The sequence below is a fragment of the Mercenaria mercenaria genome, chromosome 1, assembly GCF_021730395.1.
Source record: "Mercenaria mercenaria strain notata chromosome 1, MADL_Memer_1, whole genome shotgun sequence".
Taxonomy (NCBI): domain Eukaryota; kingdom Metazoa; phylum Mollusca; class Bivalvia; order Venerida; family Veneridae; genus Mercenaria; species Mercenaria mercenaria.
In genome coordinates this window covers 86,817,922-86,842,640 of record NC_069361.1, presented here as the reverse complement: position 1 = coordinate 86,842,640, position 24,719 = coordinate 86,817,922, and the positions used below count along the sequence as shown (strand labels likewise).

Genomic DNA, 24,719 nt, shown 5'->3' with positions numbered 1-24,719 from the left:
ACTATAAATAACTTACATGATAACATTTTTATAATCAGCCAAAAAAATTCAATATGAAAACAACTGTGGGTTTTTATATATGCACATTTTAATCCAAGTGTGTTGTTATAACATATTGTATATGTAGTACAATATTGTTTATACATCATTGACAGATATCAATTCATTATGTTATACTGCAGTAGAGAAAATTAGGTGCCTTCCAGTAGGGGACTTTGTATTGCATGGCAATACTTCATTCACTTGTTTTGTCAAGATTATGCCCCTTTTTATATGCCCTTCTCTGAAGGAATCCTGTCTGTGGTAGCGGCGGCGGTGGGCGGGCTGTCGGCCTCCAAAGTATGTCCGCTCTCTAAGTCGAACAGTTTTCATCTGATCTTCCCCAAACTTGCTGACAATGTTTGTTGGCATAATATCTCGGCCAGGTAAGATAACCAGCCAAATCGCCCCCGACATTCTTGGATTATGGCCCTTGAATTACTCAAAAAACTGCGAATTTAGCCTTGTCCGCTCTTAAGGCGAACAATTTTCATCCGATATTCACCAAACTTGCTGACAATGTTTGTGGGCATAATACCTTGGCCAAGTATGATAATAAGCCAAATTGCCCCAGGCATTCTTGGATTATGGCCCTTAAATTACTCGAAAAACTGCGAATTTAGTCTTGTCCGCTCTCTAAGTCAAACAATTTTCATCCGATCTTCACCAAGCTTGCTGACAATGTTTGTGGTCATAATATCTCAGCCAAGTATGATAACCACCCAAATCGCCCCAGGCACTGACTTGGATTATGCCCCTTGAATTAGGCCAAGTTCGATGACGGGCGTATTTTGTGACAGTCTGGAATCCTTAAACTTCAGGTTAAATTTTTGCAGGGAAGCAGGTTTCTCAAAAAACTGTTTTGCTAAATGCTTCAAACTTCACACATCGAGGGCTCGGCGCAAGACTATTCTAACTTGATATTTTACAGAAAATGGTTATTTCACATTTTCTCATGTAAAATCTGGAATTACATAATTCTGTAAATTATTGCAGTAATATTCCAAGATTTTTTCATTTTTTTTCAAATTTCAAAAATATATTCCATCTCCAGTTATAAATTACTTTGTGCAAAACTATTCTAACTCAAGTTAGATTAGTTTTGCAATACAGTTTTATATTATTACTGACTACACATTAATGCAAAACTATTCTAACTCGAGTTAGAATAGTTTTGCAAACAAAGATAATGTAACTTAACTGTGATATGTTTCATGTAAGACTATTCTAACTAAACTTGATGATGTCATTAAATGAGTTTATGATGTCATAGTTCTTTTGGCACTTGTGATTCCATTGTATTGTCTGAAAATGTCTGCCAGGTTATGATTTTTTTGGTTACCAATCTTTTATAAAAAGCAGAATGGAAGACTATTTTCTAAGACTTTAAGTTTTGTAAGTATCACAGTTTTCTTTTTAAAAAGGTCCTAGTGTATATGAATCATGAAATTTTATATTATTCATTGGCACTTTATAAGAGGCGTAATTATTTTAGAAACAATGTCACTCCTAGAGCGACACTAGTGATGGACAGCTTTTTATAGCTTACTTTGTATTGTGTCGTCTCAACATTTTCGCACAGTTCTCGTAGGAACTGACCATAATTTGAATCTGAACTCACTCATCACATTCTTTTTTTTTTGACTTGTTTCAATGACAATTGTGTTTTTATGCTTAGTTTGATGTTTGATGAAGTACCTTGACAATGTGACAAATTCAATATATCGTAAATGAAATCATGTGCAAACAAACATTATGCAGTGGGACCAATCATGAAAGTCGGAGTGAGTACAATTGTTACAGGCCCATAGGACTTTGCTCTTGGTACAGATTTATAATAAGTTCCAAGATAGGCTTCAGTGTTTGATTTTGCATTCCCCTTGTCACTTAATTGTGCATATATTTGAAATCCAGATGAGTGCTAAATAACTTTATTGGACTTGACGACCTGATTGTAGCTCAAAATCATTCATCAACTGTGCAGCTGATCAGAGTCTGTAGTGTTTGCTACATGGACATTTTAATCAAACCTAATGGTTTGAACAGCAAACCATGATACAGCATTGATAGTGATGTCTGATCTGGGTTTGCACTAAAACTTGATACTATATAAGTGGTTACCATTAAGTTACAATGGTACTGGAAACGTCCATATTTTTTTCAATAAACTGACGCCTCTTATTCATATCGGGTGCATAAGATAATTTAATGTGTCATTGCATTAATACTTTTATTTATATCAGTATTTTCAATCTTATTCAGGCTACTGAACAAAGTCATAATATTAACATATTACCTTTATACGTGTAGATAGGTATGTAATACAAGGGTCATTATCTTTGCATTGGGAAAATATGCACTTGTTCTTCAGCAGAGAATATTACGCTTCTATCGTCGCGCAGTATTTCCATTGCAGAACTTGTGCATATGTCCAGATACAAAGCTAATTACATATATATACAGTGTATCTTTAATATATTAGCAGGTTGGACTACAACACCAGCGGACCGGGTTCGATTCCTGGTCACGGCTGATATCCCAACTAGTGTTCAGGGCTGGGTGATTTACTTAAATTGGTACTGTTTCCAGCAGTATCGGCCTAGACTGGATGCTGGGGAGGTAAATATGGCACCTGCCGTGGGCTCAGCTGGAAACAAGGTGTTCCATCCATTCCAGGTGGGGACTTTCGTCGACTACCCACGTTAAACAAGAAACTTTACCTTAACTTTTATCTTGTTTCGTCACTTTAAAAGTTAATAAACATAAAACTGTGTCACTACTGTTAGAACTGAAAAATGGTATGACACTGTTTCACTTACTTTACTTCAAAGAGCTTAAATAAATAACATTTTCAGGTTATTATGTTGTCTGTACAAGGTTCATATCATCAAGGGCATACAAGGTACCATGGGGCTGGATGCAAGGGCATAGCCAATAGTGTAACAGCAATTATGCTTCTTGCAAATGCACAGTCTCCTATGTTATGGAAATCAGATGACATAGACCACATTCTTAAAGCTGGCGATATATACAGTAAAATAGTCCTAGACAAATATCTACTAACATCTGACTCAGCAAATGTATTGATAGAAAGTTGTATAATCTATCAAAGTAGTCAATACATTATATAATATATATGTGTAATATTTTTTAAGATGTTTGCAACACAAATTTAAGACCTTTATGTGAATTTTTCACCTAGTGAAGGGCCAAAACTCTGGCCTAGACGAGTAAAATCCCAAAATGAACACCTGATGCAAAGTTTCATAGGCTATAAAACAATCCTCTAATGTTTTATGACTCTAGGTAAAGTACATTTTGACAAACATGTAGAAAAAAACTTTTATTTTTTTACTTAGTCAAGGACCATAACTCTGGCCAAACAAAGCGGAAAAAAAAAAAATAATTTAGGTGCACAAATTCACATACCAGATAATATTCCTGAATGATTTCATGAATCTAGGAGAATTTTTAAAGATAAAAATATATGCAACACATTTAGCACTTTATTTGTATCACTAAGTCAAGGACCATAAATCCAGTCTGGCTGAGTAAAATCCCAAACAGAACACCAGGTGTGCAACTTCAGATGCTATTTAACAATCCCCAAATGTTTTACTACACTTAAGTCAAATACTTTTTGAGATTCAAGTGACACTAACTTGTATCCCACTTATGCATATTTTTGACAATCAAGGGCCATAACACTAGTCTGACTGACAAAAATCCAGAACAAAATCCCATGTGCATAACTTCACATGCCAAACAATATTCCGATGATGTTTCATGACCCTATGATATATATACATTTTAGATATATGCAACACAACTTTGCATGATAAATTATCTTTTTACTAAGTCAAGGGCCATAACTTTAGTCTGACTGAGTGATGTCACTAACAAAACCCCAAATGAGCAACTTTATATGCTAAATAATATTCCCGTTATATTTCATAATACTGGGTCAGATACTTTCTGAGATACATGCGACTTGGGCCCTTTTTATGCCTATTTTAGACTATAAGTCAAGGGCCATAAATCTTGTCTGTGTGAGATCCAAATTAAAACCCCTGGTGCTCTGCTTCCCTTGCTGAATAACAATCTTGTGAGGTTTGATGATTTTGGCTGAAATACTTTTTTAGATAATTTATGAATGATACACATTGGGACGGACAGATGGAGGGACAAGGGTAACTCTTAAGACCAGAGCATGTGAAATGCTTTTATGGGTTTTCATGTTTTGACTTCGAGTGCAATTAGCACTAGGAGCTTGATTTCTGTTTTGCTGATCAATATGGAATTGACTTTTTTAAATTGTTTTCATATTTAAAGGGTTTTCTTGGTTTGGGCAATTATTAGACAAGAGTGAAACAAAAATACCTTAATTTGCAATTTAATCATATTAGATTCACAAAGATAAGAGGTTGGATTTACATGGATAAGAAAACAGAATCACTGATATTTTCAGTGAAGTTGTTATTTACTTTACAAAGACAGGAAATCATATAAAAACAGATATAAGTATATTTATTCCTTTTTCAACTTGCATGTCATGCAGACTTCTGGAAATTCGTCGGTCCGACGGACATGACCGGACAATTTTGAACAGGTCTGTGGTTTCTCAATCTGGATTCGGTCTGACTGACTGGCAATTATCGTACCCCGAGAACTGCAATATCTCGGACAACATATCAAAATGGCATCACTTACATATTATGCCGGGGCAGGATCGGGAAAGAAACATAAATTAACGCCCAACATAAGTGAAAGGAAACAAATGTATGAAAATAAAAGGGTTGACCAACATTTAACAACTAAAAATGATCACACCTGGCTTGAATATGAATTATAATAAAGAAAAGCAACATATACGTGGTACACTGACATTTTCTTCGGTCCGGCATATTTTTTTTGGTCCGGCAGATTTTTAGGCATTGCTGGACCAAATGTCCGGCCATTTTTTCCAACTTTCCTGAAGTCTGGTCACGGCGCTAAAATGTTTCCACATTTCCCTAAAATCTCACTCTCCCTAATCCTAGCCGAGGGAGAAGTGACTTCTCCCTAAAATCTTAGCCTAGCTTAATCCCTGCTAAAAACAACATAAACATAGCTTCAGACAGGTTGAATGCAGATCAGCCAAATATTTCTTAGCAGAAATTTCAAGATCCACTACTCCTTTGCTGGAGCAGTATTATATCAAAAGTCCATCATTTGTTTTATCTGCAACTTCCGCATGACAAAACTGTTCAAACTGTTTCTAGGAAGTGTTTTTGATAGATCTCTGCAATGAATGTTACTTTTCAGTGCACTTAACATTTCAGAGGGTCTTTTTCCTCTTAACACGCTTAACAGTTATTGTTACAGTTTTAAAGTTTCATTTGAAAAGGTCAATACATGATGTATGTGTATTAAAGGACACCCAGTTTTCTGTGTCTTAGATATTTTTGTGGAATCTCTTTATCATGCTTGATTTTACCAGTTGTTGAATGAAATGCAATGTAAGTCTAAATTATGCTAAAAAATGTAAGAAAATCGACATTTCGCTAGTAATTATAGTACAACTTTTACTGTAATAGCTTGGTACTTCAATTTCTATTGTACATGGGGATATATTTGCAAGAATTTCATTTTAATGATTTCAGTTATTTATGAAATCTTAACACTTGTGAATAACATTCTGTTGTATTTATTGCTAGAATGCTCTAAGAGAAAAAACTTGATTAGAAGTAAGAAATAAGCAGAATTTGTTACTAAAGTCATTTATTTATAAAGATTTTTTATTTTATTGAAAAATATTGGGGTAGGGGCTTCAGGTTCCATTTTTCCTATGGGACTACTCATATATACCATTTTTCTTCATACAACATGAGTCTGCATGACTTAAGATATATTGCAGAAGTATTCAAACTGGAGTTAGAATTATTCTGCACTAAAAAATAATTTGGATTCAACTTCTTTTTTATGCAAAACTATTCCAACTTGAGATAGAATAGTCTTGCATAAAAAAATAGTTTTAAGTAGTGTGTGTTTCTGGTGCAAAACTATGCTAAGTTTAAAGATGTGTATAAAATCAAAATAAATGATTTTATTGAAAAACTGAAAGTGTTTAGTATCAGTTTAGCCTTTTAAGATGTACTGATGATGAGAAACAATTTATAAGGCCATATCCAAAACTACAACGCAATTTTTTTCACTTCCTGACTAATTTCTGAAAATCAAGTTAGAATAGTCTTGCGCTGAGCCCTCGACATGTTTCCAGCATCATGAGCTGACCTCATGGGACAAGTGTCATAACTTTAGCTTCTATTTTGTCAAAATTATGCCCCTTTATAGCTAGACTGTTTGAAGAAAAGGTAAAGCTATCATAATGGCATCTACATCCCAGTTTGGTTGTATTATAAGCTGGTATTTCAGTACCCGCTAATGGGAATGGATCGTAACTTCACACTCTTGTTTACTGTGATGATCTGATTTGCCTTGCACAGGTTCCATAACACTGCTTTGCATTTTCACAAAATTATGTCCCTTTTTCAACTTAATTTTTAGCTTACCCAAGCGCAAAGTGCTCAAGGTGAGCTACTGTGATATCGCTGTGTCTGCCGTGCGTGCATCTGGCCATCTGTGTCAGTCATCAACAGTTTCTTTAAACAACACCTTCTTCAAAACCACTGAATGAAATTTTGCCCGGATATTCCTTGGGTGGTCCCCTACCAAAGTTTTTCAAAAGGTTCCACTTCGTTGCAAAAGGGTCGGCCAGAGCTAATAATAGAAAAATAATCTTCAAACAACATCTAAGACCATTTCTTTAACTTTGACGATAGTTGATCTACATGGTTTTAAAGCATCTGGATGAACTTATACAAATGTTTGGAGATCAGAAAGTTGATTTACTTGTTTCAGCTCAGCTGAACCAGCTGTGTCCGAGAAATATGGAGGCATATAAAGTTGCTGGAAACATGAACAATTCTTGAAACTAAAGTTGTACCAATCGACACTGTGTTTCCTATCTAATGATAAACTGTAAGTTATTCTTAGAAGGAAACTGTAATTTACTAGGAAACTGTATGATTATCTCAGACTTCAAGTAATGAGAAATTTGTACTGGCATTAATGAGGAGAGAATGGAATAACACTGGAATCTTTGATTTGAAGCTGACATTCTTTGGTATTTTTATATGCCTGTTTTGAAAAACTGAACCTATTATGGAATGGTTATTGTTTGTCCGTCTGTCTGGCTATCCATTTGTCAACATGTTCCTTTCTGGACTCTAAGTCAGAAAGTATAATTGCAACAGCTTTCGAGTATTCATATGACTAAACACCTCTTTAAGAGGACTCCTTTTGTTTTTGGGGTCAAAGGTTAAGGTAACAGTGACGTGGAAACTAAAAATGGTTTCCAAACTCTTTAAGTCACAAAATATAACAGCTATGGCTTTCAAACTTCATGTTTTGATTGAGTACTGCTATAAGAGGAAGATCTCTATTGGTTTTGTGGTCAGTGGCTCAAAGATGAAGGTCACAGGGACCCGACTTTTCGGGTATTTGTGTTGTTTTCAGGCCTTTAAGTTTTTTTTGTTTTTTTTTGTTTAATGCCGTTTTTTAAACAGTATTTCAGTTATTTAATGGCTGGCAGTTAACTTTACCAATGTTCCTAGATGCTGAACCAGTACAAACCTGTCCTCTGCAAGTAATTTCCAACTTCACCAAATGAATCAGAAGTGGAGGACGAATGATATCAGACACAACGTCTTTTATCATATTATTACGGAGAACATACGCCTTGCATGGGAATTGAACTTGAGACCTTGCCTCAAATTGTGGTTGTTATGGCAACAAATTGTGGTTGTTATGGCAACAAACAATAAAAAAATATGACTAAAAGCATTTGACTATAACTATGATATTTTCATGAAGCTTGGTACTTCAGTAGAAGACACTATGGAGAACATGCATGTTGTCATATTCTCTGTCCATATGTCTGTCCATCTGTCAGTCATATATGGTGGATTCTCCCATCACTTCAAAAGCAAAGGGATTTTTTTTCTGGGACCTTGGACAGTAATATGGAGAATATGCAAATCATTTTATTTGTCCATCTGTTGTCTAGTCATCCATCTGTCTGTCGATTTATTAGTCATTGAAGATAGATCATGCTACAAGAGACTGTTTTGTAACTTTTAATTATTGATTTCATTAGCGAACAATCTCAGCATAGTTGTTATATCACAGCTTGTCCTTTTACAGTTAAGTGGTTAAATATTAATAAACTTCTTGGAAGTATGTGTTATGTAATATCTCTTTCGAAAGAAGTGTGTAATTTTTTGGGAAAAATTATGGGACTTGTGTGCCGCAACACTAAAGAAATTAAAATCAAGATTTTCTGGATTTCAACAGTTCTGAGATGACATGTTCATTTTGACAAGTATCATTTTGTTTTGTTTATTTTTTTTTTTTTTTTTCAAAGTAAAATTACTGTATAATTTTCAGGTTTTGCAGTGGGAATGTCTAGCAGAACCTAGTGAACAGCTATGAAGTACTGGCAGTATGTGACTGGGCTGCTAGTGTTATGGCTGTTAGTCATTATATACATGAGCAATACAGTATTCCCCAATGCCAGTGACTCAAACTTCAATGCGGAGCGCCAGCTCCAACGTGCGATGGAAGAGCTGCAGAAGCTGAGGGATCAGAACATTGAACTTCACGCCCTCGCTTCAGAAATAAAGTAAGTACCTTTCTTATATTTATGGCTCCCCCAGGAGACATATTGTTTTTGCCCCGTCCATATGTCACACTTCATTTCCGAGCAATAACTGGAGAACCATTTGACCTAGAACCTTCAAACTTCATAAGGTTGTAGGGCTGCTGGAGTAGACGACCCCTTTTGTTTTTGGGGTCACTCCATCAAAGGTCAAGGTCACAGGGGCCTGAACATTGAAAACCATTTCCGATCAATAACTAGAGAACCACTTGACCCAGAATGTTGAAACTTCATAGGATGATTGGTCATGAAGAGTAGATGACCCCTATTGATTTTGGGGTCAATCCGTCAAAGGTCAAGGTCACAGGAGCCTGAACATTAAACCATTTCCGGTCAGTAACTTGAGAACCACTTGACCCAGAATGTTGAAACTTAATAGGATGATTGATCATGAAGAGTAGATGACCCCTATTGATTTTGGGGTCACTCCGTCAAAGGTCAAGGTCACAGGGGCCTGAACATTGAAAACCATTTCCGGTCAGTAACTTGAGAACCACTTGACCCAGAATGTTGAAACTTAATAGGATGATTGATCATAAAGAGTAGATGACCCCTAACGATTTTGGGGTCACTCTATGAAAGGTCAAGGTCACAGGGGCCCGGACATTGAAAACCATTTCCGATCAGTAACTAGAGAACCACTTGACCCAGAATGTTGAAACTTCATAGGATGATTGGTCATGAAGAGTAGATGACCCCTATTGATTTTGGGGTCACTCTGTCAAAGGTCAAGGTCACAGGGGCCTGAACATTGAAAACCATTTCCAATCAATAACTACAGAACCACCTGACCCAGAATGTTGAAACTTGATAGGATGATTGTTCATAAAGAGTAGATGACCCTTATTGATTATGGAATCACTTCATCAAAGGTCAAGGTCACAGGGGCCTGAACATTGAAAACCATTTCTGATCAATAACTAGAGAACCACTTGACCCAGAATGTTGAAACTTCATAGGATGATTTTACATGCAAAGTAGATGACCCCTATCGATTTTGGGGTCACTCCATTAAAGGTCAAGGTCACAGGGGCCTGAACATTGAAAACCATTTCCGGTCAGTAACTTGAGAACCACTTGACCCAGAATGTTGAAACTTAATAGGATGATTGGTCATAAAGAGATGAACCCTAACGATGTTTGGGTCACTCTGTGAAAGGTCAAGGTCACAGGGACCCGGACATTGAAAACCATTTCCGGTCAGTAACTTGAGAACCACTTGACCCAGAATGATGAAACTTCGTAGGATGATTGATCATGCAGAGTAGATGAACCCTAACGATTTTAGGGTCACTCTGTTAAAGGTCAAGGCCACAGGGGCCTGAACATGGAAAACCATTTCCAGTCAATAACTTGAGAACCTCTCGACCCAGAATGTTGAAACTTTATAGGATGATTGTTCATGCAGAGTAAATGACCCTTATTGTTTTTGGGGTTCACTTCGTTAAAGGTCAAGGTCACAGGGGCCTGAACATAGATAACCAGTTCCGATCAATAACTTGAGAACCACTTGACCCAGAATGTTGAAATTTCATAGGATGATTAACATGCAGAGTAGATGACCCCTATTGCTTTTGGGGTCAGTCTATTAAAGGTCAAGGTCACAGTGGCCTGTTCATGTAAAATCTTTTTTTGGAAATAACTTGAGAACCACTTGACCTACAATGTTGAAACTTAATAGGATGATTGGACATGCAGAGTAGATGACCCCTATTTATTTTGAGGTCACTTGATCAAAGGCCAAGGTCACAGGAGCCTGAACAGTGACTTGAGAACCACTAGGCCACGAGTGTTGAAATTTAGCAGGATGACTGGACATGCCAAGTAGATGATCCTTATTGCAGCCAACCATCAGTGTCTCTTTGACTTTCGCTCCTGACCCCTATTGACTTCTTGCCTATAGCACTTTGCATTGGGGGAGACATGCGCTTTTTTACAAAAGCATTTTCTAGTTTAGTGATATATTGAGGTTGAACGAACGGGAAAATTTTAAATAATTCAGGACATGTTAATGATAATTTCACTTTATTCAATAATTTCACAATATGTTTCATATCTCTGTGCATATAAATTTTTGATGTGTAGTTCAAATTTCATATTTCTGTGCATATAAATTTTTGATGTGTAGTTCAAACAGAATTTATAATTTCTTGAGTAAAAATGCATTTGATGAAAATTTGTAAGTTTTGGATCTAAAATTCTTGTGAATTGACACTACGTTTATATGGAAAACTGATGTAACTCAAGTTAAAACAGCTTTGTATAATTTGCTTTCTGTGGAAAATTTACTTCAAATACTTGCATAAGTAATGATTCTTCCCATTATGAGACAGACTTAATAGGTATTTTTTTTCATTTCCATATTTCACATAGAGAAACATGAAATATTCAAAACCTTGCCTGGTTTAATATCTTCTTCGGAAATTCTATTGGAATAGTAGCAAGCCTCTTTGCTAATATATATTATAAACTTTAACACTTTCTGAAAAAATCTGGTAAAATAATTATGTAAGGTAGAACAGATAGCAAATTTCTAAAATAAAGAGAAGGTAGGGTTATCATTTTTCTGTCCTCAAGGCTTTTTATTTTATTAAAATCAATCAAGTAACAAGGAAATTACAAACAAATAAGTCACAAGAATCAAGGGATTTTCCCTGTGTGTATTATGTCCAAAAGTCATATGGGTTGGTTATGCTGATATTGAAATGCTACAAATACAGATCTTTTTGTGAATTTTTATTGTAGAAAACATGATTAAAAACTCAGACTGTCTAAAATGTTGGTGTTGCATTTTTAGCTCGACTTTTCGAAGAAAATGTAGAGCTATTGCACTCGCCCCGGCGTCGGTGTCGGCGTTGGTTAAAGTTTTTGATAAAGTCAAATATCTCTGTTACTATCAAAGCTATTGACTTAAAACTTAAAATTGGTATTTACTATCAAAGTCTACACCAGGAGAAACAATCCCCATAACTCTGATTTGAATTTTGACAGAATTATGCCCCTTTTTTAGCTCACCTGTCACAAAGTGACAAGGTGAGCTTTTGTGATCAGGCAGCGTCCGTCGTCCGTCTAGAGGTCACATTTTTCAAGGGATCTTTATGAAAGTTGGTCAGAATGTTCACCTTGATGATATCTAGGTCAAGTTCGAAACTGGGTCACTTGCGTTCAAAAACTAGGTCAGTAGGTCTAAAAATAGAAAAACCTTGTGACCTCTCTAGAGGTCATATATTTCAAAAAATCTTCATGAAAATTGGTCAGAATGTTCACCTTGATGGTATCTAAGTCAGGTTCGAAACTGAGTCACGTGCCATCAAAAACTAGGTCAGTAGGTCAAATAATAGAAAAACCTTGTGACCTCTCTAAAGGCCATATTTTTCATGTGATCTGTATGAAAGTTGGTCTGAATGTTCATCTTGATGATATCTAGGTCAAGTTCGAAACTGGGTCACCTGTGATCAAAAACTAGGTCAGTAGTTCTAAAAATAGAAAAACCTTGTGACCTCTCTAGAGGCCATACTTATGAATGGATTTTCATCAAAATTGGTCAGAATGTTCATCTTGATGATATCTAGGTCAAGTTCGAAAGTGGGTCACATGTCTTCAAAAAGTAGGTCAGTAGGTCAAATAATGAAAAAACCTTGTGACCTCTCTAGAGGTCATATTTTTTATGGGATTTGTATGAAAGTTGGTCTGAATGTTTATCTTGATGATATATAGGTCAGGTTTGAAACAGTGTCAACTGCAATCAAAAACTAGGTCAGTAGGTCTTAAAATAGAAAAACCTTGAGACCTCTCTAGAGGCCATACCCTTGAATGGATCTTCATGAAAATTGGTCAGAATGTTCACCTTGGTGATATCTAGGACAAGTTTGAAACTGGGTCACATGCCATCAAAAACTAGATCAGTAGGTCAAATAATAAAAAAAACCTTGTGACCTCTCTAGAGGCCATACTTTTCATGGGATCTGTATGAAAGTTGGTCTGAATGTTCATCTTGATGATATCTAGGTCAAGTTTGAAACTGGGTCAACTGCGGTCAAAAACTAGATCAGTAGGTCTAAAATTTGAAAAATCTTTTGACCTCTCTAGAGGCCATATTTTTCAATGGATCTTCATGAAAATTGGTCAGAATTTTTATCTTGATGATATCTAGGTCAGGTTCAAAACTGGGTCACATGAGCTCAAAAACTAGGTCACTTTGTCAAATAATAGAAAAAACGACGTCATACTCAAATCTGGGTCATGTGGGAACAGGTGAGCGATTCAGGACCATCATGGTCGTCTTGTAAATTAGAATTTTTGGTTAAAGTTTTTGATAAAGTCAAATATCTCTGTTACTGTCAAAGCTATTGACTTGAAACTTAAAATACTTATCTACCATCAAAATCTACACCAGAAGAAACAATCCCCATAACTCTGATTGAATTTTGACAGAATTATGCCCCTTTTTAACTTAGAATTTTTTGTTAAAATTTTTAATAAAGTCAAATATGTCAAAGCTTTGACTTGAAACTTAAAATACTTATTTACCTTGAAAGTCTACACTAGGAGAAACAATTCCCATACCTCTGATTTGAATTTTGACAGAATTATATCCCTTTTTAACTTAGAATTTTTTGTTAAATTTTTTTTATAAAGTCAAATATCTCTGTTACTATTAAAGCTTTTGACTTGAAACTCAAAGTAATTATTTACTATCAAAGTCTACACCAGGAGACACAATTCCCATAACTCTGATTTGAATTTTGACAGAATAATTCCCCTTTTTAACATGGAATTTTTTTTACTGGCAAAGCTCTAATTCAGAGTCAAGCACTGAGAAAAGTCAAGCGCGCTGTCTTACTGCAGACAGCTCTTGTTGTTCTTGTTTGAAGCGCTGGCCACTTTTTCAGTTGCAAATATAAAAGTTCAAAATAGTGAAAATCAAGTATGAAGGACTATAGAGTAGTTTAATGATATGCTCGGCATAATTTGTCTTTCTGTTTTGTAGAGGAAATATTATTGCAAAAGACTTCTGACCAGGTTCATATTTTAGTGTAATATCTAATCAGACTAGGACTTAAAAGCAACTATTGAATACCTGTAGAAGAATGATGTTACAAAAAAGTGTTCACTGTTTAAGAAAATCCCATTTACTGATGAAAAATAATAGTTAAAGAGTGTTAAAAATAACTCACAGGAGGGTTGATTTTTACCCCAAGAAAAGTGGTAAAAATCAGTTTTGGCAAGAGATATTTTACCCCATCGAACCCCTCAACTATGAAAAGTGTTATTTCAGTAAATATAGCAAACTATATACACCTATAAAGATTGCTTTATGAAAAGACCAATGCACAATGTCATATATCTAGGAGCTTACTAGAGATGCTACAGCATTTTAAAATGTTTACACACTTAAAACATATTAGGGAATTACACAAAGTACTTTATTTGAATTGAGGAATATGTCTGTATATCTGAACAGCTTCTACAGTAAATGGTTGTAAGCAATTATTCATATTGGATTTATAAAAAGGGCATCCCCATGGAGTGGTGTGCTGAGTTTCAGTTCTCTTGTCAACCTTTGAGTGACAGTAGAAATGCTGCTTTATCCAGCTGGGAATATTGGAAGTTGAAAGGTTGCCATTATGAGTTTCATATGACTGCAATTCGTTGGATGTTGATATATCTTACTGTCACTAAATAAAATGTTTAATGTTTTCTTGATAAGTAATTGGTTCCCTTAATATATCAAATGATATATATGTGTTTATATTGAACTGGTCAACTCTCACATTTTCCTAAATGATAAGTATTTGGTAACTAAGAGGCTGACTTATTATGTCTCCCTCTTGCAGTGGGGAAACATATTGTTTTAATGCTGTTTGTCCATCTGTCTGTCTCTCAGGCTGGCTGTGTGTCACAAAGTTTGTCCATGCAATTCCTTCAACATTACCAGGGGGATTTACACCAAACTTTACGAAAGTGACCATTGCCAAGCCTATTTGTGTATATCTTTGACATGTTCTGGTTTGATGATTTCCTTGGCTCTAAATTTATAGTATTTTACAGTTTCAACACTGCTTGACGTATACCATTGGTTATGGTTCCGTGATTTATACTGGAGTTATGGCCCTTAATTTTTGGCATTTTGTAATGTCTGCATAGTAGGTAGTGAGAAACATGTTTTTCTTGAAAAACGATCTGTAATTTAGAAGTATGATATTTAGGAAACATGAAGTATATAGTATTTAGAAACTGCTCTCAGTCTCTAAATTCCCTCTTGGTTTCTTAACCCTTACGCTGCTAAATTTCAATAACGAACTTGTCCATCTTTCAAATTGGACAGTACCATTATGTGTTAAAAGGGTTCAAGGTTACCAGAAAGATACTGACTGAATGGCAAACAGTGCAGACCATGATCAGAATGCATGGATGTGCAGGCTGATCATGATCTGCACTGGTCGCATTGGCAGAATCACTTACCACCTGCAGGCTAAGGGTTAATGATTAATGGTTTCTATATCCTAGACCAAATGGCATTACAAAGGTGACTAAATTCAATAAGTATTAAAATAGGTTATTATACTGGAAAACAAATAGATAAATCTTATAATTAAGACATGAAATAAATACAGACATTTAATAGTTATGTTGACATACTGTAATTTTACTAAGAAGCAGGGGCCCTTGTGTACGAAATTGCAGAGATATTGCATACACAAAACTTACAAAAAATTTACAAAATCATAGGCCAGGTGGTTCACAAGTCTGTTGTACAAAATCATTGTGAATGTTGGTAGAATTATTTCCTACAAACTTTTTTACGAAAAATATTTAAGCCTATTTCTCCATGTGATAATTGATTTTCTGCATACAAATTAAGAGGAAAGTAAGTTGTGACAGAAACATTAAAAGAGCAGATAGATTTTACAGCAGATGTAGAATAAAAGAACAAGACTGACAGTTAAATATCGTTTTTGAATACAGTGCTTTTGCCAGGCTGTTATTGCATGTCTCATATGACGTGCCTTGAGACTTTAAATTGTAATTTCGACATTGCCATCCCTTAAGCAACATGTCATAAAAGCAATTTAATAAACAAGCCAGTTAGATGGATAGTTTATTCAAAACACTGCCTAGTGCCACTACTAATAGTCTGTAAGACTATATGTCAGTTAAAATAAGTGAAAAAAATAAAATGACAGCTTTGGATGTATTCCATCCATTATAAGGATTGTTTTGCTCCACCATAACACCTAATGACATGTCAGCTGAAGTGTTATGTATATGAGCATGAGGATAAAAGAAAGACAATGTCAGGTATTAAGGTAGCCCTGCTCCTTGGAGTCGATTTTTTTTTACAATGTAGAATTTGATTAAACCCTGATTTTTCAAAACTTCAGAATATACTTGAAAATTCAGCAAATAAAAATGATATGGTCATGTGCTTGATTTTTTGCAACACTGATTTGAAAAATTTGGACCTCGCGCAATTTTTCATAATGGGAGTCTATGTGAAATTCATAACTTTCATAACATTTTCGCTAATAGAAATTTTTCTACACTGTAGATTTTAATGAAACTTGTCACAGTTGTAAATAAACATTTATGGCTTATAATGTGGTGAAATAAAATGTATAGGTATGTGTGCTTATTTTTAAGATATTTGACCATGATTAAAGTAAACCGCACATTTCACACTAATTTTAAGACATTATTTTGTATTATTTAACATGTCAGATGTTTTAATATCATATTTTAACTTGAGAAAGATAGTAACAGTGCCATTGTGATAAATTTACTCACAGGTTGCTATTACTTTATAAAATGATTTTCATTTCTGTATGCCGAATCCAGTCTACGTTTCCCAGATAAATGATGATACGCCATCACTTCCATTTTATTAGATGTGCAGAACTACCTTAAATGAAAAAAATGTGCATCACAGTTTCCCAAGAAATGTTTTTCACATGTATAAATCACTTGATGAGCAGAATCCCGAACAGAATATCAATGTCAACACTTTAAAATAATATTTTCTAGGGAAAACTTTACAGCAATGTGGGTCTATAATTAATGAAATCATGCCAGGAAATTATTGCCTTTTTTGTCAGTCTGTGACAGATTAATGCTACATCAAGGAGTATTTCCAAGAACATTGAAATCATGGTTGTAGATGGTTGATTTTGGTAAATTCCAGTGAAAAACTGTCATAAACAAGCAGAAGTCATTGATATTATTAAGTTTGGTCATAGAAAATAAGTTAGAAATTTTTATTTTAAAAATGTTTATAGCTTTGAACCATATTTGTTCAAATGAGGGTGATTGGCCCCTTTTAGGGGCCACTTGAGCTAAAAACAGAAAAATCCTTAAACGGACTTCTTTTCATGAACCACTAGATTGATCTTCATCAAACTTTGTATGTAGAGTTACCCAGTAAAGTTAATCTTAATTTTGGTGATATTTTCTCTGGAATTTAGATTTGAATGATACGTTTCCTAATTGTAAATTCCGTTAGCATGTTTTTGAGATATTTCTCCATTATTCACCAGTTCTGCAAATTTCAGACACTGGAAGGCATTTCCTAGAATTATTTCTTGTGTCAATATTTCTGTTATTATTTTGTATCTTAAGAAAGGAAGTAATATTGCCGTAATTACAAATGCAACATGGGATAACATTTATACATTAAGATGATTTTCCTTTTGGTACACGTGCTGTGCTCAGGTGTTATCGTGATAAATCATGTTACAATATGATTTCTGTTTATTCTAACATACAGAACTTAGTAACCTAAAGAAAATGAAAAATTGAAACTTCCGAATATTTGATACTAAATAACCAGAAACATTTTCAGTACCCTTTCCAGTATTAGAAATTTAAAGAAAGACGAAGAGAAGTGTTGATGTAGCAGTTTCTAATGAATGATAATGTTGGTGAACTTTCACTCTTTAAAGTGTGATGCAGTAATGAAAGAAATAAAACAAAACATGTACTTTTATTTATCTTTTACTAAATGTATAAAGTCAGTGTTACAGCTAGTTTCATTTCATAAATACTTTCTTAAATTTGCAACTTCTTATAGGATTGTCGAAAATTTAAGAACTTTTGTGAAACATACTTTTTGTCAAGCCCACTTGCGGAGAGCGAAGACATATAGTTGTCCAAATGGCTGTTCGGTGTATGTACGTTAGTGCTTGCGTGCATCCAGATATTTTTGTCGGGGAAAAAAACTTTGACATGGTGCAATCTTGTTTATATTTTGGATGAATGTTTACCTCAATGAGACAGAGTGTCATGCACAAACCTCAGATTCCTATCTCAAAAGTTAATGTCACACTTGGAGGTCAAAGATCATGTTTAAGATCTTGTCCAGTGGGGGGGGGGGACCATAACTTTGACATGCATAAAGGAATCTTGTTTATATTTGACATGAATGTTTACCTCCACTAGACTGCAGTGTTGCACACAAACCTCAGGTTCCTATCTCAAAGCTCACAATTAGGGGTTGAAGGTCATTTTAGAGCTTGTCCGGGCCATAACTTTGCCATGCATAGAGGCTTTTTAAAGCAATTATTTTATTCGGCATAAATTTTTGCAGCTTCCAGACCCCTACCTCGAAGGTCAAGGTCACACTTACGGGTCAGAAGTCATTTTAGAGGTTGTCTGTTTCATATATTCGACATCCATTTTTTTTTTTTTTGGTGTGGATGATCGTTTCTGTTAAATAACTTAAGTTTGGGTCAAGATATTGAAATAAAACTTCTTTTAATTGGCTGAATGTTTGAGTCATTCAGGCAGTGTGTCAGCAAGTAATGGGCTCGACATTGTTGCCCTTTGGGCTTCAACATTCTAGTTTTATGAAATGCTTACAAAATTCATAACTGAAAAAAATGTCATAAAAAGTTTTGTGGAACAGGCCTGTGGTTTTAAAAGGTATTTGAATAAATTGAATAAAAATTTCATCTGAAATCTAGCAGTAGTGAAGCTTTATTTATGTGACAGTAATAAAAACTAAATACCTTGATTTGTCATTTTTGTTAGATTGATTATAGAATTCCATTTGAGATAAACAGATTTGAAAGGCTTTCTGTAGACAAGAGTGTGTTATTTATTAAGTTTTCACATCTGCAATGCACTCTCCACATTGCCATTAACTTGACAAGGTCATTTGTAACTTTCTCAATGTTAAGTAGGCCAGTGTCCAGTAGAAACATACGAAAGTTTGTTTTACGTTTTTAGGTCACTGGTACAGAACTATACATTTTGAGTAAAGCTATGTTAAAGCCATTGAAAAAAAAAAATAAAAAAATAAAATGGAAGTTTTATATGTAAAATCAAAATATTCACTTTCGAACTTGAGATGATACATTTTCACTTGTTGCTATGGCTATGTGCTAGCCCAAGGTCAAGGCTACATCTGAAAGTGCATTGTCTGAGTCTTGTATTTCAAGTACTTTTAAGTTAATCACAGCTGTTGCAAAATATGTAATATCAAGGTCTTATATTTCAGTCTAGTTAGGCAAATCACAACAGTTGCACAGGGTGTGAAATCAGAATCTTGTATTTCAAGTCTAAGTGTTAGGCTGATCACAACCACTGCGATATATGACCACTTTGTGTCGATTCGCCGTAAAATCCAACCCACTCACTCACAACCACTGCACACGGTGTGACATCAGAATCTTGTATGTCACGTCTTGTTAGGCTGATCACAACCACAGCACAATGTGTGACATCAGAATCTTGTATGTCACATCTTGTTAGGCTGATCACAACTCTGCACACGGTGTGACATCGGAATCTTGTATGTCATGTCTTGTTAGGCTGATCACAACTACTGCACAAGGTGTGACATGGGAATCTTGTATGTCACGTCTTGTTAGGCTGATCACAACCACTGCACAAGGTGTGACATGGGAATCTTGTATGTCACGTCTCGTTAGGCTGATCACAACCACTGCACACTGTGACATCGGAATCTTGTATGTCACGTCTTGTCAGGCTGATCACAACCACTGCACAAGGTGTGACATCGGAATCTTGTATGTCACGTCTTGTTAGGCTGCACATTGTGTGAAGTCTGCAAAACCGCAGTCTTTCATTCAGTGGAAATCTCTTTAGCCTGACAACATTCAACAAACAAATACACATTTGATACAGATACCAGTTCAACAAAATTGCATTGATTTAAATCATTTCCATGTTCCATCAGTCCATGGAACATGGGAATTGAATCCCAGTGAATATATAAAACATCTATTTATTATATCTGTAAATTGTAAAACCCATGAATTTATGTCCCAGCTAAAAGCACTTTCGGCCAAAGGCACCGGTTTAATGCCAATGAAACTGGCTGATTTCCCATCATATTTCTCTCTGAAATGTCTGCAATAAAGACATTTTCTCACATTCTTTAAGATACAGTAGGCATAATATAATTCTGGAATATCCACTGCTATTGTAGCAAGTAGATAATTGCTGCTCAAAGGTTGTATTTAAATGGTTAATTTTGTCTGAAAGTATTTGTGATCAATAGCAAATAGATTTGTTAATTATCTCTGACCGATAAAACACCAGATGTAAGATGTCTCACTCCATATCTGTAGTGGTAGTTTGGAAAACTGGTTCTTATAAACTTCGGCTGTTTTAATGCGTTATATAGAACATATTTGTTTCAGTGTAAGATCGGAATATTGCTCCTCACTTATGTTGGTTCAAAACCTCTCTTGCGGTACAGAATTCTTTGTGTGAGAAACCCATTCAGCTGACATGCGGCAGGCTACTGGTGCTGCCAAGGCAGACTGACCATGCCTAAAATGCCTAGATGGGCACCTGGGGTCTTCCTCCTGTCTTATGGACAGCTCCTGTTTAATTATCTCCCTTTATTTAATATCACTCTGGATATTGTGTTCAGTCTGTAACTTTGTCATTTGTGGATGGATTTCAGAAAATCTTGGCATCTGTGATCAGCTGGACATGATGATTTGTTGCGTGCAAGAATTATAACTGCCGACCTTACTCTTTGAGTAATCTCCCTTTATTAGATATTCTCATCCAGGACATAACTAAAAGCTGCTAGCAAATTGCATACAATGATAGAGGACATTTGTGGGAAATGCATTGTACAAGGACCATAAATCTACCATACTTTTTTCAGTTATCTCCCTTTATCATCACTCTTCCTCACCCCCTCACCCTGTGTTGTATATGTTTAATCATGATGTTAAGATTTTCCACAAGCAATATTATGAAATATAAATGAAATTAAACCTTCATTTATTAAAGTTTAAGTAAAGTAACATATTACAAAAAGAATTGAGCGAACATTTAGCCAGATATTTCATGGCACTTAACACTTACGTTCCAAGGAAGCAGAGTGGTGGGAGGTGGGGGCACGCACTTTTTCAAAAGCATCCTCTTTTTGTTTCATGTCTTAACCAAAGCTGGCAAAACTACCAATAACTATATTTTTATGCTCCCGGCATCTACTGATGCGGGAGGCATATAGTGATTGTCCTGTCCGTCCGTTTGTTTGTCCGTCCGTACGAGGTTAACCAAATGGGACCGTTTCGTCTAGCATCAGTACCCCTTACTAGAATGACTTGATACTAATGCAGATGTAACCTGTGACCATTCCTCAGCTTCAGACATCACCTGACCTCAGTTTGACCTTGACCTTGTTTTGGACTTAGGTTGCTTTGTATGGGCCATCTCTTTGTTAACCAAATGGGACCGTTGCGTCTAGCATCAACACCCCTTACAAGAATGACTTGATACTAATGCAGATGTAAACTGTGACCATTCCTCATCTTCAGACATCACCTGACCTCAGTTTGACCTTGACCTTGAACTTGACCTTGTTTTGGACTTAGGTTGCTTTGTATCGACAAGGATGCCACAGGGGCATCAAGCGTTTATTGAACGCAGCTCCTTGTTTCACTGTGAAATTGCCATGTATATTACGTCATAATTTGCCGAAAACATGTTAGTAGTTGTAATTCCCCTTGTAGAATTATTGTGCTCCTTTTAGAAGTGTTTTGCCCAAAATCTGAATGTGCCATTCCTGGATATTCTGATGTTAGGTTAAATAGTCAGCTAGATATTCCACTGTTAGCACAGCAAGCTGAATTGTCAGCTGTACATTCCGCTGTTAGCTCAACAAGTCAAATGGTTAGAAAGACATTCCAATGTTAGCACAGCAAGCTGAATTGTCAGCTAGATGTTCCAATGTTAGTCCAACATGCTGAATGGTCAGCTGGACAGTCAGCTGTTAGCTCAACAAGCTGAGTGGTCAGCAGGACATTCAAGTGTTAGCCAAACAAGCTGAATTGTCAAATGAACATTCTGGGGTCAGCCCAACAAGCTGAATGGTTAGCTGAACATTTCAGTGTTAGCCAAGCAAGTTGAATTGTCAGCTGTACATTCAGATGTTAGCCACACAAATTGAATGGTCAGCTGGAAAATAAGTTAAGTTACAAAACATTTAACAAAGAATAATAATTGTATATAAATGTTTATTTTGCAGAGATTTGAAGTTTGGAAGAGGAGGAAACACGGATACTGAATTAACTGAGCTGAAGAATAAACTGGATAAAGCTACTGTTGAGTTAGAGAGGCTACAGGGCAAGGGATTCTCAAGGAATGGCAAAACACTTTCAAGATCTGGTATGGACTCTGCACTGGTTAATATTTAATGTAAACAGTTGATGGGCTGATTTTGTAAACTCACCTACATACTTCTTCTTCACAGTCATTACAGTGTTAATTCAGAAGTGGATCTTCATTTTCTTAATGTTACTGCGGTTGTATTGGACATGTTCAATACTTTTAGGATTTCTACATTCATTTTATAGATAATTCTAGTTAATAACTCATTAGAAAGATGTCACTTCTGCAGTACTTTTTGTTACCGGACTGTTTCTTGGCTGTGTCCTTAATAATTACTTGTGACTAATTATAAGTATTGACTAGTTACTTCGGATGCAAGTCAGTTGTTGTATGTTGTATACAGTGTTCCTCCAGCATCCTCCCCAGTGTATTATAGTATACTGTGAAATCATTAATATTCGTGGGGGACTAATTTTCGTGGATTTTGTGGCTGACTCAATCCACGAAATTTAATCCCAACGATCAAGTAATATTTCCTTTCATTTTATATTCAAAAGTTGAAATCCACGAATTCATATCCCCTCGAAATTGCCGTTTTGTTCAAAACCACGAAATTTCATGCCCACGAAATTTAATGATTTCACAGTAGCTGACTTGATAAGTAAGATACTTGTACTAGAAACCTCATCATTAGTGAAAACTCTTGGTCTTTTGCTGTGATTGTGGTCTTAAAAAGTATACAATGAGCTACTGTGGTTCATTTTACACACTGTAAAAACAGTATAGTCCAAACAGCTACTCTGTGTAAAATCCTCAAACCATTTGGTTATTTCTGACTGTCCCTTAGTTAAAAGTCCTACAGCCCTTTGGTTAAAACCCTGCAGCTTTTGGTTAAACCTGTTCAAACCCATTGTATCTGCAGTTCCTTAGTTCCTTAGTTAAAACTCCATATTATCTGTTGCATTTGCTTTGGTTAATTGCATTGTTTACTTACAAGGAAAGTTGTCAACAACATCTGTTACATTAATTTAACATGTCTTAAAAGGAAATAAGTGGATAATTATTGGAAATTAATACTGATAATACTGATGTCAGAGACAGATGTTGTGTGATATAAGTGGATTATATCATGTTCTTATCAATTAAGTTCACAATGAAACAAGGCAGTCTGAAAGACAGCTAAATCCCCCGCCACTGCTATGGATAGTGAAAGGGTAAACCTTTGATTTTAGCTGTGACCTTGACCTTGAACTGACATGGCTGACTCATGAATTGTGCACAACGTCTTGATGAGGTGATCATTTGACCAAAGTTTCATGAAAATCCTTCAAGGGGTTTAGGAGATACAGAGCTGAAACCTTTGACCTTCAGTTGTGACCTTGACCTTGAGTTGACATGGCTGACTCATGAGTTCTTGATGAGGTGATCATTTGACCCAAGTTTGATGAAAATCCTTCAAGGGGTTAAGGAGATACAGAGTGGACACCAAATGGAAGGCTCAAACCTTCGACCCTTAGTTGTGACCTTGACCTTGAGCTGGCATGGTTGACTCATAATTTCTGCACATCGTTCTGATGAGGTAATCATTTGACCCAAGTTTTATAAAATTCCTTCAAGGGGTTTAGGAGATACAGAGCGGACACGAAATGGAAGGCGCAAACCTTTGACCTTCAGTTGTGACCTTGACCTTGAGCCGACATGACTGACTCATAAGTTCTGCACATCGCCTTGATGAGGTGATCGTTTGACCCAAGTTTGATGAAAATCCTTCAAGGGGTTTAGGATATCTAGAGCGGACACAAAATGGAAGGCTCAAACCTTTGACCCTAAGTTGTGACCTTGACCTTGAGCCGGCACGACTGACTCATGAGTTCTGCACATCGTCTTGATGAGGTGATCATTTGACCCAAGTTTTATAAAATTCCTTCAAGGGGTTTAAGAGATATAGGGCGGACACAAAATGGAAGGCTCAAACCTTTGACCTTGAGTTGTGACCTTGACCTGGCATGGCTGACTCATGGGTTCTGCACATCGTCTTGATGAGGTGATCATTTGACCCAAGTTTTATAAAATTCCTTCCAGGGGTATAGGAGATATAGAGCAGACACAAAATGGCAGGCTCAAACCTTTGACCTTGAGTTGTGACCTTGACCTTGAACCGACAAGGCTGACTCATGGGTTCTGCACATCGTCTTGATGAGGTGATCATTTGACCCAAGTTTCATGAAAATCCTTCAAGGGGTTTAGGAGATATGGACTGGACTCGATTTTGTTACGGACGGAAAGACGGACGGAAGGACGGACGCACGCAGACCATTCCTATAATCCC

The 24,719-nt window shown here is 35.9% G+C and overlaps 1 protein-coding gene across 1 annotated transcript in view; it reads left to right on the top strand.

The window, feature by feature from the left end:
• Nucleotides 1–24,719, top strand: part of LOC123531529 (alpha-(1,6)-fucosyltransferase-like) — a 67,946-nt gene that overhangs the window by 20,671 nt on the left and 22,556 nt on the right. Inside the window, exons 2-3 of the mRNA XM_045312587.2 lie at nt 8,527–8,761; nt 22,308–22,447. Of these exons, the coding sequence (XP_045168522.2) occupies nt 8,568–8,761; nt 22,308–22,447 (334 nt within the window). The 5' untranslated portion in view covers nt 8,527–8,567. The remainder of the gene's footprint in view (nt 1–8,526; nt 8,762–22,307; nt 22,448–24,719) is intronic.